This window comes from Mytilus californianus, unplaced genomic scaffold (assembly GCF_021869535.1).
Source record: "Mytilus californianus isolate M0D057914Y unplaced genomic scaffold, xbMytCali1.0.p SCAF_3, whole genome shotgun sequence".
NCBI lineage: Eukaryota > Metazoa > Mollusca > Bivalvia > Mytilida > Mytilidae > Mytilus > Mytilus californianus.
The window spans coordinates 10,220,187-10,234,791 of NW_026262679.1; the positions used below are offsets into that span (position 1 = coordinate 10,220,187).

Genomic DNA, 14,605 nt, shown 5'->3' on the forward strand with positions numbered 1-14,605 from the left:
CATTGTTGACACTTAGTTGTTTACATCCTTTTCCTTTGGTCTTGGTGGATAGTTGTCTCATTGGTCATCATAACATATCTACTTATTTTTAAATTTATAACCTGCTACTAAATATTAAACATAATATCTGCTTTGGAAAGGTAGGGAAGTAATGGGGGAGAAAAGATATGGGATTGAAAAAAAAAAAATAGTAAACAAAAAAGTGCTGACTTTAAAAATGCAAGGATGAGAAAGGGAGCCATGTCAAACATAGTTTTGTTTAAAAAGAGAGTACATGTATTACATAAGAATTATTTATATCAAAAAGACACTGATGGATATAAGAACCACCACTGCATCAAGTATGATACAATATTTCTCCACTGGACACATTTTCAAAGTTAAATGGTCAGGCATGCCAAAAGAGTACCGTATTTGGCCCTGAATGTTAAGTCCATTGTTTCAAGATAATGAATAGACATTTAAGAAAGTGAAATAGAATTATTTATTTTTAGCTTTTCATATGAAGCAATGATATTTACACCAAAAACAGGCTAAAAATAGAGATTTTAGTGAAAGTCGACAAAATCGTCTGGATGTCAACCATGTATCTGTCAATCTTTTTAAATGATTTGCAAAAAGATGTTTTCTTTTTATGTGGCATTATCAGGCATCAAATTTTGAGAAAAGCTAGAAAATTTGATGTCATAATTGAATTTGATCAATGAAGAACTAAGATCATATGAAACACACAAAGATTATAAAAAAAGTAATCAACCAGTTGGGAAAAGTTTATCCAGTATAGTTGTAGATTATTCATTTTGATAAATTTCTTTAGTGAGATGTTATTTTATTTTACAGTAATCCTCACAGATCGTCCAGTATGACTGTAGATTATTTATTGGGATCTGCAGGTACTGGTCAACCATCTGTTAAATATCCTCAGTTAGACTTCCAGCCAAATTCACTGTTTGCTTTTGGTTCACCTATTGGTATATTTCTATCAGCCAGAGGAGTACAGAACATCGGGGAAGATTTCAAACTACCAACCTGTCCAAGAGTATTCAATGTATTTCATCCAGTAAGTGAAATGAAATATAAGTAAGGTAACATAATGAGGTCATTATAGTATCATGAATAAATTTCTGACAAAACATTTTGATATTTATATTGTTTGTAGCAGTTTAAAAAGATGTCATAATTTTGTTCATGGAAAAGAATTGACAGATTATAATTCTACACTTTAAAATGGTTTCATTGATTTTGAAATTTTGTTTGTCCTAAAGTTTGCTTAAAAACTATTTTAAGGTGGAAAACTGTAGATTGAAGTTAATTTAGGACCAAATGGGAATTGTTTATGAATGTTTGTGAAAGGTAATCTTAGAAAACCATCCACTGACGTTTTGTTTTATTTTATTTCAGTTTGATCCTGTTGTGAGTATAAAAAAAAGATTGATTTTTATTTTTGTAATGAACAAGAATTGCTAAATTTTTAATTGAATTTTTTTTATATTTATATTTAAGAAACATATTTCCTGCTGAAAATAGCCATATCTGTTTGATCATGAAGAGTCAATATATCTACTAAATGACAATGCTTTCTCTAAATATAACACTTTTCACTATATGTGCAGACCTTACGATTTATGAGATGTCAGAGCTATAACATAAATTCTAGAAGCAAACTTAGGATTTGCCACAATAGATACCTTTTACAGTCAAACTAGTGATAATAATTTGTTGTATTTTTAAAAAAAATTGAATTTGTTGCCACTCACATGAACATTGTAAGAAAACTTTAAAAGACTGAACAAATCTTTTACTGGTACGTGAACCAATAATTGAACTTGAAAGGCTGTACTGATTTAGTAGAGTTATTTCCCTTTTACACACCTTTTTATAAATTGTAGGCCTATAGATTGGAACCTCTAGTCAATGCATTTACTTCCGGTGTTAAACCTGTGTTAATTCCACATCATAAAGGCAGAAAAAGACTTCATTTAGGTAAGAGCAGTTAATAATATGAGTGTGACAAATAGGTAATGCTAGAGATCATGACATATAAACAATTTGTAGTGGTAAATTTAAGTAAAAGGTATAAAATATTATTAAACAAGATTAAGAAAAGGATTTAGAAATTTTGTTAGTTATCTGGTAATTTCCGGCCCTAATTTACTTATAGAAAACAATGATACATAGTAGATCCTCTATTACAGAAACTTTTCTGCACTGAACTCTCATATTCAATTTCAATTCCAAAAGAAATATAATAAGACAGGCATATTTCTTGAATATAACTTGAAATATTTTACCATATTCCACTGTTACACATTTCTTTTTGGAAGTTTTTAATAGTGACATACTGGTTTATATATATATTTCAGAACTGAAAGAAAGTTTAACGCGAGTAGGAGCAGACATAAAACATAAGATAATGGAATCATTGAAGAGTACATGGAACTCTATAAATGAATTTGCCAAAGCACACAAATCTTCTCAGTTATCATTAGAAGAACAAGTAGATTCTCAGATGTCTTCTGTCATGCATGACTTAGACGATGACAAATCTGATACAGCTTGTAAGTGTTATCAACTTTGATAGTTTTTTAGTATGAATTGTTGATCATCCATTCAATGATTGTTCTAAATTTTTTTAAAAATGGGAAAAGTACTCTTTTGAATATAACTTCAAAAAATTAAAAATTTATAATCATTTTATATTTCTAAATGTATACATTGTGACCTAATCTATCAAATAAAAATTGGGTGACTTTCATCTCATTTTTTCATAAAATTGAATCACAAAGATTACAATAATTTTGGACCAATGTCTGGTATGGATATGAAAACAGGACCATCTTACAGAAAACTGCCGAAAATATATATCACACAATCTTGATGTTCATAGAAACCCACTTTGAAGGCAATATTAATCTTCAGCTATCCATAAATATTTTATTACACACTAGCTTCCATATTTGAAAAATCCACCGGGGCCAAAATGTGAAACTTCACACTTAACTGTGGAGTGCTACCTAAAAAAAAAAAAAGTCTACAAAACACTCCACAGAAAACTAAAGAATGAGCAACACAAACCTTACCAAAAAAAGGAGGAACGTACTAAGGTCCTCAAAAGGTAAGCTTGGGGCTAAGTTGTATTCAGTGATGTCCCAATTAAAGAAAGAAGGACAGTAAATCATATCTGTGGTCTGTGATAGATATTTCATAATAGTCAACCAATTTATGATGGCGTCAGTAACACTCCCAAAGAGATGACTTCAACTTTACCATTAAGAACCTTTGGTGCAATAGCTTCCTTGTAAACAGCAACTCTCTATCAAGGAAACATGAAGAGAAACATGTTGGTGCTTGTGAAACACATGATCTCAATCCTGTTTATTTTGTGTGCTAAAAGTCTTAGCTTCAAGTGTCTCAGGTCTGTTCCTAAGCTTTACATTGTTTGTAAGTATGCTTGAAGTGGTTTTTTTGTGGTTTTTTTTTACCATTGTTTGGCAAAAAACAGAACACACAGAAGTTGTAACTTAGTTAAAAAAAGTTGAGATGGTTAGCACACAGGTCATCAGATTTATTTGTAAGGGATGTGTTGATATATGCATCCTAAAGACAAACTGAATTATTGGTAATTACACATAATGGCATTGCCAGATGTTATAAAAGCTAAACATTTCAAATTAATCTTTATACTTATACTCTTTTAATGACGATTTTTTTCAGCTCAAGTGTCAAACTATGAAGATGACATGGTAGTAGGACAGTTAAACGAAGGTCGTAGGATAGACTATGTCTTACAGGAACGACCTATAGAAAGCTTTAATGATTATATATTTGCATTAACTAGTCATGGATGTTACTGGTAAGATTGTATTACTTTATCCATTTAAATCCAGGAAATGAACAGTAAACTTTGCCAGTTGTCAAAAAATGATTTGGAAACTTATTTATTACCATACATGTCAGAGTTAGTTTGATTTTCAAATCTGAAGTAGATTGCTAACATAAACTCATCATAGATACGAGGCTTACAATTTTGTACACCAGACGTGCATTTCGTCTACAATAGGCTCATCATGCATGATCGATCAGTGATGCTTGAAATAAAAATGTTAAAAAGACCAAATAAAGTACTTAGCATTGAGGACCCAAAATAAAAAAAAAAGGGTTTTGCCAAATACAGCTCAGATAATCTATTCCTGGGATAGAAAATTCTTAGTATTTCAAATATTAAAAGTTTTGTAAACAGGTAATTAAGTAAAAATTATTCTTAAATCTGAAATAAAACAGCAATGCAGTTTTTCTTTTGTTTGATTTTCTTTACAATTCTAAAATATTGTTTAACCATTAGCTAATTTGACTATTTATCTTATTTTCTATAGGGAGTCAGAAGACACAGTTTTATTAGTGTTAAGAGAAATATATGGACCTTTAGGAATGATGCCACAAATGCCTGGACCAGATTCATCTAAGAACAGTTTTCCCTCAGGACCTCCACAGCTTCCTTTATACAATAAACCACAGAGTGGTGTTGGACCACCTCCTCAATTCACACAAGCAGTGCCCCCTATGGGACATACTACTAGTGTTCCTCTTATGTCAGCTGGACTGCCTCAGTCTCATGATGATAGACGAATGTCTGCACCTCCACCACCCAGCCATCATTTTGGTCCTCCTCCAATGCAAGGATTTCTTAAGAAATAATTTATTGAAATAACGCTGTGATGTTTTTATTATTGGTTAAAAGGTAACTGGAAAATGTTGCTGGAAAAGATACTGTTTGTTAGTGATAGTTCTAATACCGAATACACTGTAATATCTGGCATTCACATAATTTGCCATATATTTTCAAACATTTGTAAATAATATATGACATGTTTTTTTTTAAAACGGAACCCTAATTAAATGTGCAAAAAATTTACAAGGTAGATGAAGTTTATGGTTTTATTTATTTTGGTAATCTGTTATCTGTAAATTATTTCCCAGTTTTATGTTGGTTTTTGAGGCATAATATTGGAATAATAAAGTTACCTTGGTAGCAAGAATTCATACAATTGATGAATTTATATTGGTGGTAAGAATATATTCACTTTAAGTTACACCTACAATTTTGAGATAAATTCAAGAAACTCATATTCAGTGAAATTATTTGATAAAATTGCCATGTGTAACACATGGTATGTATTCCTGAATTGAACTGAAATACTAGTATGTGTCATTAGATTTTTATTCATGTCATGTCAAATCTGTAAAGATTTATTGTTCATTTTAACATTGTTTTAAGTTGGTGCAATATGTTTTCATGGTTAGCATGATTAGTATATATAATATGGAGGTTTAGCAGCATTATAACATTTTTCAGTGAAATCCTGCTTCAAAATAATTTCTCTTGATACATTTACATATATATTAAATTTTGTGAATGTTCATCATTTCTACATTAGTCACTGGGTATAGCCACCAATAATTTTCCCCTGCATGGTAACCATGGGTGCATTTCAAATTTATTTTTTAAATAAACCCCTCTTTGAAAACATAAGCATTTAATCTGCATTTTATGATGTATAAGAATTTCTGAATATTTCCAGCATGGTGTCATACATGTCATAGTTTATTTTTGGTTTCCCATTTACCAATCAGTTCTGTTTAAAGGTTATTATTTCCTTTGTTTTTCTACTGTTTTCTGTTGTAATGGTAGAGCATTATTTTTATTTAACATTCCAGTACTATAGTGGTATCATTCTAAAAAATTGAAAGGTTTGTTTTTGTAGGAAATCAAGAGTTTTAGTTTAAGTTATAGACATTTAATTGAATATCTACAAAAGTGGTGGTTGTCTTTTAAATATCAACCAATATTCCTATTTACTAATGGTCTTTTGATTGTTATGTATATTTATTATAAATTAAGGTTGTGGTTAGGGAAAGGGCTCAGCAAAAGATTTAAGTGCAAGTTTAAAAATGCTCATCTAGTTTTCTTCTCCTACTCTACAACATCTAGTACCACGAAGGAAAAGATATGATTACTAGTACCTTCTAGTAAATACATACTATTTATTTCTGATAAATTCACAGTATCTAATTAGTCTCTGAGAAAGGTTGTCTCCTGTACATAAACCAATATTCCTTTTCCCCCAAAGGACTTAGTTTGAACATGTTATATATGTATTTGTACTAAAGTAAGGTTGTGAGAGGATTGAGCAAAAGATTTTTAGTGAAAGTTTGAGAATGTTTCATTGCGTAATAAATAGATATTAAATATGAAATGCATTATAAATGAAATTTGTGGTATATGCATGATATTTGTTATAAATGTTTGAGTGAAATGTACCTGGCAAATATTATGGCAAGACCATAATCTATCATTGAAAAATTACAAAAATAAGGGCAATTCTATTATACATTCATTAAAACAGAAATATTGTATCATTAAACTATTAAATCATGACAAATACAATATTTTGCATTTTCTCTCTGATATTGGCATTAAAGAGGCTTACTTTTACCAACAAGAAATGACTCATTAGTTTAAATTATCATAACTTTTTTCCATAACATTTCAAATTAGTATGACTGGTTTAAAAAAGGGCAATTTATAAAAAAACTTTCTTAAGTCAACATGAGCATGGATGTGTTTAAATTATTTATTGTCTCAACTAAGGAAAGAGGAAAAACAACTTAGGGAGGTCAATTGTCCTTTCTATCATTTTGTACATTAAGTGACCTTTTCTTACACTGGAAACCTTTTATATCCTCCTTTTCATAACAAGACTCTGTATGCATGAACTCCAATCCCTTCAGGTATTGCTGAAAAAGTTTTTTTTCATGTGCATGTCATGATTTTGAGAATGAATTAATTCCCCATATCCTTTCTTTTTTCTTTTCTTTGAATTCCCTGGATTAAACAAATGATACAAAACATTGAATGTTTTGATTGTTAAAGGTGTGTCTTCATATGTCAACATTTTAAGGTGTATATAAGTATAAATTATTAAAATTTTAATGGTGCTGTACTTTTTGTTTCCTTTGTTTAAAAAAAGAGGCAGAAGATACCAAGGGACAATCAAAAATCATAAGTAGAATAAAACCCAACAACACCATGACAAAATCATAAGTTAAAAAAAACCCAACAACGCCATGACAAAATGATAAAAAAAAACACTCTACAAAACACTACATAGAAAACTAGACTGAGCAACACAAACCCAATAGCTAACAACCTTGACCTGAGAAATTTATAATCCAAATTTAAAAGCAACTATAGAATCAGTTGTATTATATCTCTACCAACTTATATGACATGTAAAAAACAAAAGATACTAAGGGGACAATAAAAAAATGTCAGTAGAAGAAAGATTAGACAGCAGCATGGCCAAAAGAAAAAGGACAAACACAAAAAAAAAAAAAGGAAATGTGGTGATTGCCAATGAGACAACTATCCACTAGAGTTCAAATGAAGTGGATTAATCAGTTATATGCAACCGTACAGCCCTTCAACAATGAGACAAACCCATTGAAACAATTCAAATGAGAAAACTAACAGCCTAATTCTTAACAAAACAATTTATAAAAAGCAAATATGATAGTAATGAAGCAACGAGAACCACTTAACTACAGGATCCTGACTTGGGACAGGCACATAAAGAATGTGGTGGGGTTATACATGTTTGTGAGCACTCAACCCTCCCCATAACCTGGGACAGTGGTGTAACAGCACAACAGAAGGACAAACTAACTAGAGGCTCTCAAGAGCCTGTGTCACTCACCTGTATTTACTGATGCTTTGGAAATCATGTAAAATACGGTTAAAATCATAATTAATAGTATTAGATATTAGATATTATAATGATATCTAAGATAATAACAAAAAACTGCAAAATTTTTGTAAAATTACTAACTCGGGGACAGCAACCCAACAACGGGTTGTCCCCCCGGATTCATCTGAAAAATTCAGGGCAGATAAATCTAAATCTGATGAACATTTTTGCCACCTGTCAGATTTTACTCGTATGGTCTATTTTTAACCAAGTCGGCCATGATGGTTGGAAGGCGGGGTCATCGGACAAATTTTTAAAACTAGATACCCTTATAATGATTATGGCTAAGTATGGTTAAATTTGTCTCAGTAGTTTCAGAGAAGATTTTTGTAAAAGAAAAATTGTTAAAAATTGACTATTAAAGGGAAACTTCGCAAAAAAATGAAAAATTGATATTATGTTGATTATGTATAAAAAAAACACAAATTCATAAATATTAAAGTTTAATTCTGCTAGATAAGAGATCACCATCGATTTTAAATTTAGAGTATCACTTCTCCGCGTGCGGCCATTTTGACATCATCCCTGAATAGAAACCACGATAAATCTATAAACCACAAAGGACCAAAACAAGCAGTAACCTAACGTAGCCGTAATTGAGTGTCGATATCTTGTCAAGCGTACGGTTGTTTAACCCGACAAGGAAAGCCTAAACAGTTTCCCGGGTCACAAAAAAAGATTATAATAGACATGGTTGTGCATGCAACCTTTCCTAACTAACTTGATACGGAAAATGTAATTATATATAATTTTTTTTGAATAACTAGTACTATGGTCTGTCGTTTTGAAACTGTTTTTTTTTACTAAGTTTTTGAAACAAGAAATGTTAATGGAAATTAGTTAAAAAGTTCAAAGTGATAAATTAAGTGTTCCGTGTAAAAATGTTTTCGAAAATCTAGTGTGTTCATAATTCATTTATGTAATAATCTTATTTAAATAAATTCGGACCTTCCCTTATCTGATCACCAGCATTGCTAAAGGAATTGTTCCCAGAGGTATTGTGAGTTGACACGTCCAGGTATTCAAGCGATTTCCTGTCGGGCTTTTAAACTCTTATTACACAATTACATAAAGCAAGTTCGTGCATCACTTCACCTCTGAGGGTATTGAGAAGTGTACACGGCCGATAACTTGTAACTTTCCATTTTGAAACTATCAGGTGAATATACATCTTTGTCTTGCGTGTCCGATAGTGATATGCTAGTCTTTACTAAACCATAGATATAATAGCCATTATATATATGACTAAACTCATACGCTTGTTTATAAATAACATTTATGGTGTAAAGAACATTTATGAAAATCTAAATAATTCCAAAAAAGATTTGATAAAATAAAAATATATTTACATATTTTCCAAACGTAAATTGGGGAAAATATAAGTAATTACTCGTTGTCAATAATTATGGACATTTTGAAACGTACAAATATTGATTTAACAAAATGTACGCACTTGTCGATCATTGGATTATACGCCTAGATAGAAGGTTACGGAACTATAGATAGTCGCAATTTAGAATATATACATGTATATTGAATATACGAAAGAAACATCCAAAACCAATCTGATTTAAATACAGGTCGATATCTAAGTGTCTCATATGTCTATTCTAAGGCTGGATATTTGATCTCTGTTTTTATTATGAATTGTTGTATATATATATTGTTTGATCAAATATGTGACACTATAATAAAATAATTATTTATTTATTTTATTTATTTATTTTATTTATTTATTTTATTTATTTTATTTATTTTATTTATTTTATTTATTTTATTTATTTTATTTATTTTATTTATTTTATTTATTTTATTTATATATTTATTTTATTTATGTATATCTAACTTGCTTTGGTTCATCAAAGTTATGCACATAGTTAAATCACAGATTTTTATTTCCATAAGATTATTTTGAACAGTTTAAGAAAGTCGTCATCATCTCAATGGTTGTGTATTATCAGAGACTTGTATTATATGTCTCTGGTATTATATATAATAATGTAATAATGTGAACATGGTTCTATTATACCTCATGTCAATTTTCCTGTTCCGACATGCATGTAATATATATGCCACTGGACGTACACTAATGATCCCCAAAAAGCTTATTTGAAGAAATAAAGAAACTTCACTCCGAATTGACTGATAGTAGATGTGTTAACGTCTGGTCAGCTAGAAGGTTGATTAATTTATTTAGTTAGCTTAATAGGGATGGGGGATAAACCATTCCTAATATTGCACTTATGCATAAAATATTAAATGAGAGTAATATAAGAGAAAATATAAATACGAAAAGTCGCATATCTGGTGAAAAAAAAGTCTCACTGGCAACTATAGAATTTCACGTACAATTGTCATTCTTAATCGAAATAACGGACAGTCATTAAAATACATGCATGTACACTTTGATAAAAAGGGGTGCTGCAGTTGCATATTATTCATCATAAATCTATTTCAAGTATATACTTTCCTGTCATTCTTATAAGTTAACGCAGAGACATGTAACTTTACATCTCTAGTTAACGACAATCATCCATATAAATATTTGAATCTGATGTGACTTACCGTTCATCTCTTTCTTTTTTCATCTTTTTTTTTTTATTTGGGCAGGTACACAAACATTGTTATGTTAGATATACTGTTCCCAGGTTGGGAGGGGGCGGTGGTTGGGGGTGAAGTATATCGAAAGTTACAAAATAAGAACGTTGTATTTATGAATTTACATGAAGAATTCTGATCTTGGGCGTATGTTTCTTTTTTTTTTAAGTTCAGTGATTTAAATTGAGAGAAAAAAATATAGTCAGAATTTAAATCGTACCGGCAATTTCCACCTAAGACTCCTCTAAAATCATGAATGGTCATGCTTCACAATCATCAGAATTTTCTTTGCATTGGTACATTCTGTATCGGTAGTGATTTACCTTGACATTTCCGGGTATAACAGAGCTACTTGTATATTACCTGTATGTGGTTAGGTGACGTCCCATGAGGTCTTACGTATACAGGTTCACATTTATAATGGTTTCTGATATAACAAGGTTTTATGACATTCACACTTCTGCATGTTCTGTATACCAAATTCTTATCTTATTTTCAGACCAAACGAGGATATGAATATTTTCCAGGAAAAATATTGAGTATCAAAGTATCAAATTAATTTCGGGATTTTTTTCTTTCTTGGTATTAAAGCACAGAAACTTAAAGAAAATACTGCTTGTCCGCTTTAGGTGTATTCTTGTCAGTTAAGACTGACATATATGTCTCTGGTATAAAGTGGGTTTATGAATGAATGATAAGTCTTGCAAAGGTACAAGATATAAAGCACATTGAAATTTGATTCCTCCGGTCTGTCTCCATTCAAAAAAGGAAAGTTGACGTTAGATTGACTCTGTTATTTTTTTTAAACATCGTTGGTCAAATAGCTAAAGTATGTATACGTTGTGAGATTTTAAATATTTTAATAAGGGCATTCCCGATTAGGTAAATGTAGATCGCTGTGGACGGACCAAGCTATATTAATCATGTAACCGCGATAATTTTCTCTAAACATTGAAATATTCACGGTTAATACCCATGATCATTTGAAAAAGTAAGTACAATGTTTGGTTTATACGCTCGTTTTCGTGGGCCATTTTTATTTGTAAAATTATTTAATTGAAAGTAATTCAGAATTTCGATGTTACAACAAAATACTCACCTATCTATTTTAAAATTAAGCTTACGCAAAATATAAAAGATATACATGTATATAACGGCGATTCAGGTATTTTGCCACCATATTCCTCCCCAAATAATTAATGTTTTTATCATTCATACGAAATGTTGTTCACACCTGTAACGGTGAACCGTGTTGGCTAAAATTCACCGAGTGAAGATCAAAAGAATAGAATTACAGAATGCTAATCTTTTAATTACCTTGAATTTAACCACGCATTCAACAGGTGGTCACTTAGTGTCACAGTACAATACACATTGTATTTACACAGTACTCGACTGAAGTAAAAGCCTTCAGGTGAGAATACAAACATGCATTTGTAAAACAATATCAGTTATATATATTTGTTCAAAATATCCGTCGGAAAAAAAATTCATGAAAATATATTCTATTGTATGATTTACTTTTATTACTATAATCATATCAGAAATCCTTTAAATATAAATTGTACATTTTAATTTTGAAAGTTGCACGGCGGATCACTTTACTTTCTTAATTATTAGTTGGTTAATAGCTACGCCAAAAGTCGTCGATGCGCTTTAAATCGCGTTATTAGATGATTATCGAACAAGACTTACAACGAGATTTATTCACTCCCGGCATGCAAAAAGACTTAAACTACGTCACATAAGTCAGGAAGTTGGAATAAATTAAATTATTAATTCCCAATTTTCTTCTTTATTAGTGTCCATATCCAGATAAAACTTGGTAAATATGTTTTTTATGGTATTATGAACATAATAAGATGAAAAGTAAAAAATCGCGAATTTTCCCTTTAAGGACAATAACTCTTAAAGAGGTTGACTGACAATTTTGGTCATGACAACTTATTTGTAGATCTTACCTTGCTGAACATTATTGCTGTTTACAGTTTATCTCTATCTATAATAATATTCAAGATAATAACCAAAAACTGCAAAATTTCCTTAAAATTACCAATTCAGGGGCAGCAACCCAACAACAGGTTGTCAGATTTGTCTGAAAATTTCAGGGCAGATAGATCTTGACCTGATAATCAGTTTTACCCTATGTCAGATTTACTCTAAATGCTTTGGTTTCAGAGATATAAGCCAAAATCTATATTTTACCCCTATGTTCTATTTTTAGCCATGGAGGCCATCTTGGTTGGTTGGCGGGGTCATCAGACACATTTTTTTAAAGTAGATACCCTAATGATGATTGTGGCCAAGTTTGGTTAAATTTGGCCCAGTGGTTTCAGAGGAGAAGATTTTTGTAAAAAGCTAACGACGACGGATGACGATGAGAAAAGCTCACTTGGCCCTTCGGGCTGGGTGAGCTAAAAATCAGTTGCAATTGGCTTAACTCAAAAGATCGATACGAGGCACAAAAACAAGTAACATAAAAACAATAGACACAAAGCACAGAGCCAATTACAACTAATTATATATAATATATACTGGTAAATCATGTTCTCCCAGACCAAAGTATCAATCAGTACACATCCAATGGATTTAGTGTAAAGATGTTATAAACTGTCGGAAACACCATGACCTTGTCCACCAAACCCTACACATGAAACTTAAAAGAATGAGCAACAGAATCCCACCACAAACCTGGGTCCTCAGATATGAAAGGTAAAATTCTCCATTATGGGCATCAGCATTATTGCTTCTATTCAGCATGAAAGAGAATATCAGTTTTTTTAAAAGTTTACTATGTACCAAATAGCATGGGTGCAGCCATCATGTGAGGAGAACATGACATGGAGATTAAAATAGTTGACTGTACTGGCTTCAACAAGTAGGAATAATGAATTTTGTAAAAGATGCTATGGCTATATTATTAGTTCACCTGGCCCATAGAGCCAAATGAACTTTTATAGTCACTTGGTGTCCATTGTCCGTCGTCCATTAACTTTTACAAAAATCTTCTCCTCTGAAACTACTGGGCCAAATTTAACCAAACTTGGCCACAATCATCATTAGGGTATCTAGTTTATAAAATGTGTCCAATGACCTCCCCTGCCAATCAAGATGGCTGACATGGCTATGAATAGAACATAGGAGTAAAATGCAACGTTTGTCTATTATTTTGGAAACCAATATTGATAGAAATAAATAGGGAATGTGTCCATGGGACACAGAAGATGCCCCCGCTTGCATATAACCTAATAAAGGGACATAACTTTTTATAACTCTAGAACAGTAAGAGTGACGCTACCCAAATTGGTACTTGATCTGGGTTATGTGGTAATAAGCATTGTGTATAAGTTTCACAACATTTGGTTGATGCAAACTTAAGTCAGAGAACAGAAACAAAAAAATTCAGCAATATTTCCATTTGTAAAGGGCATAAGATGTTCAGTAGTTGTCGTTGTTGATGTGATTGATAAGTGTTTCTTGTTTCTTATATAGATGAAACCGTTGGTTTTCCCATTTGAATGGTTTTACACTAGTAATTTTTGGGGCCCTTTATAGCTTGCTGTACGGTGTGATCCAAGGCTCCGTGTTGAAGACCATACTTTGACCTATAATGGTTTACTTTTTTATAAATTGTGACTTGGATGGAGAGTTGTCTTATTGGCACTCATACCACATCTTCTTGTATCTAATAACTCTAGAATGGTAAAAGTGACGCCACCAAAATTCAAACTTGATCTGTGTTTTGTGGTAATAAGCATTATATAAGATTCATAACGTTTAGTTGAGGCAAACTAAAGTTAGAAAACAGAAACGAAAAATTCAGCAATTTTTCCATTTGTAAAGGGGAATAAATCTAGAATGGCGAAATTGAATCCACCAAAAATCAAACTTGATCTTTGTTTTGTGGTAATAAGCATTGTGTATAAGTTTCATAACATTTGGTTGAAGCAAACTTAAGTCAGAGAACAGAAACAAATAAAATGCTCCGCAGGGCGCAGCTTGATACGACCGCAGAGGTCGAACCCTGAACAGTTGGGGCAAGTATGGACACAACATTCAAGCTTGATACAGCTCTGAATTTGGATTGTGATTAAATATTTGACACAGCATAGCTTTCTGACACAGAATGAATGTGGTCTAAGAACTTAAAAATTTTAAATTGGACATTCACCTATTATGGTCCAATATCCAAAATCTAAATA

General features: G+C 31.4%; 1 protein-coding gene across 4 annotated transcripts in view; it reads left to right on the top strand.

Moving 5' to 3' along the window:
- LOC127733931 (phospholipase DDHD2-like) overlaps positions 1–7,001 on the top strand; it is a 28,343-nt gene extending 21,342 nt beyond the window's left edge. For all 4 annotated transcript variants that reach the window (XM_052243408.1, XM_052243409.1, XM_052243410.1 and 1 more), the window contains 6 exons: positions 841–1,060; positions 1,402–1,413; positions 1,890–1,983; positions 2,364–2,558; positions 3,715–3,853; positions 4,374–7,001. In XM_052243408.1, coding sequence (XP_052099368.1) covers positions 841–1,060; positions 1,402–1,413; positions 1,890–1,983; positions 2,364–2,558; positions 3,715–3,853; positions 4,374–4,695 — 982 coding nt within the window. In that variant the 3' untranslated portion in view covers positions 4,696–7,001. The remainder of the gene's footprint in view (positions 1–840; positions 1,061–1,401; positions 1,414–1,889; positions 1,984–2,363; positions 2,559–3,714; positions 3,854–4,373) is intronic.
- Positions 7,002–14,605: the final 7,604 nt, after the last annotated feature.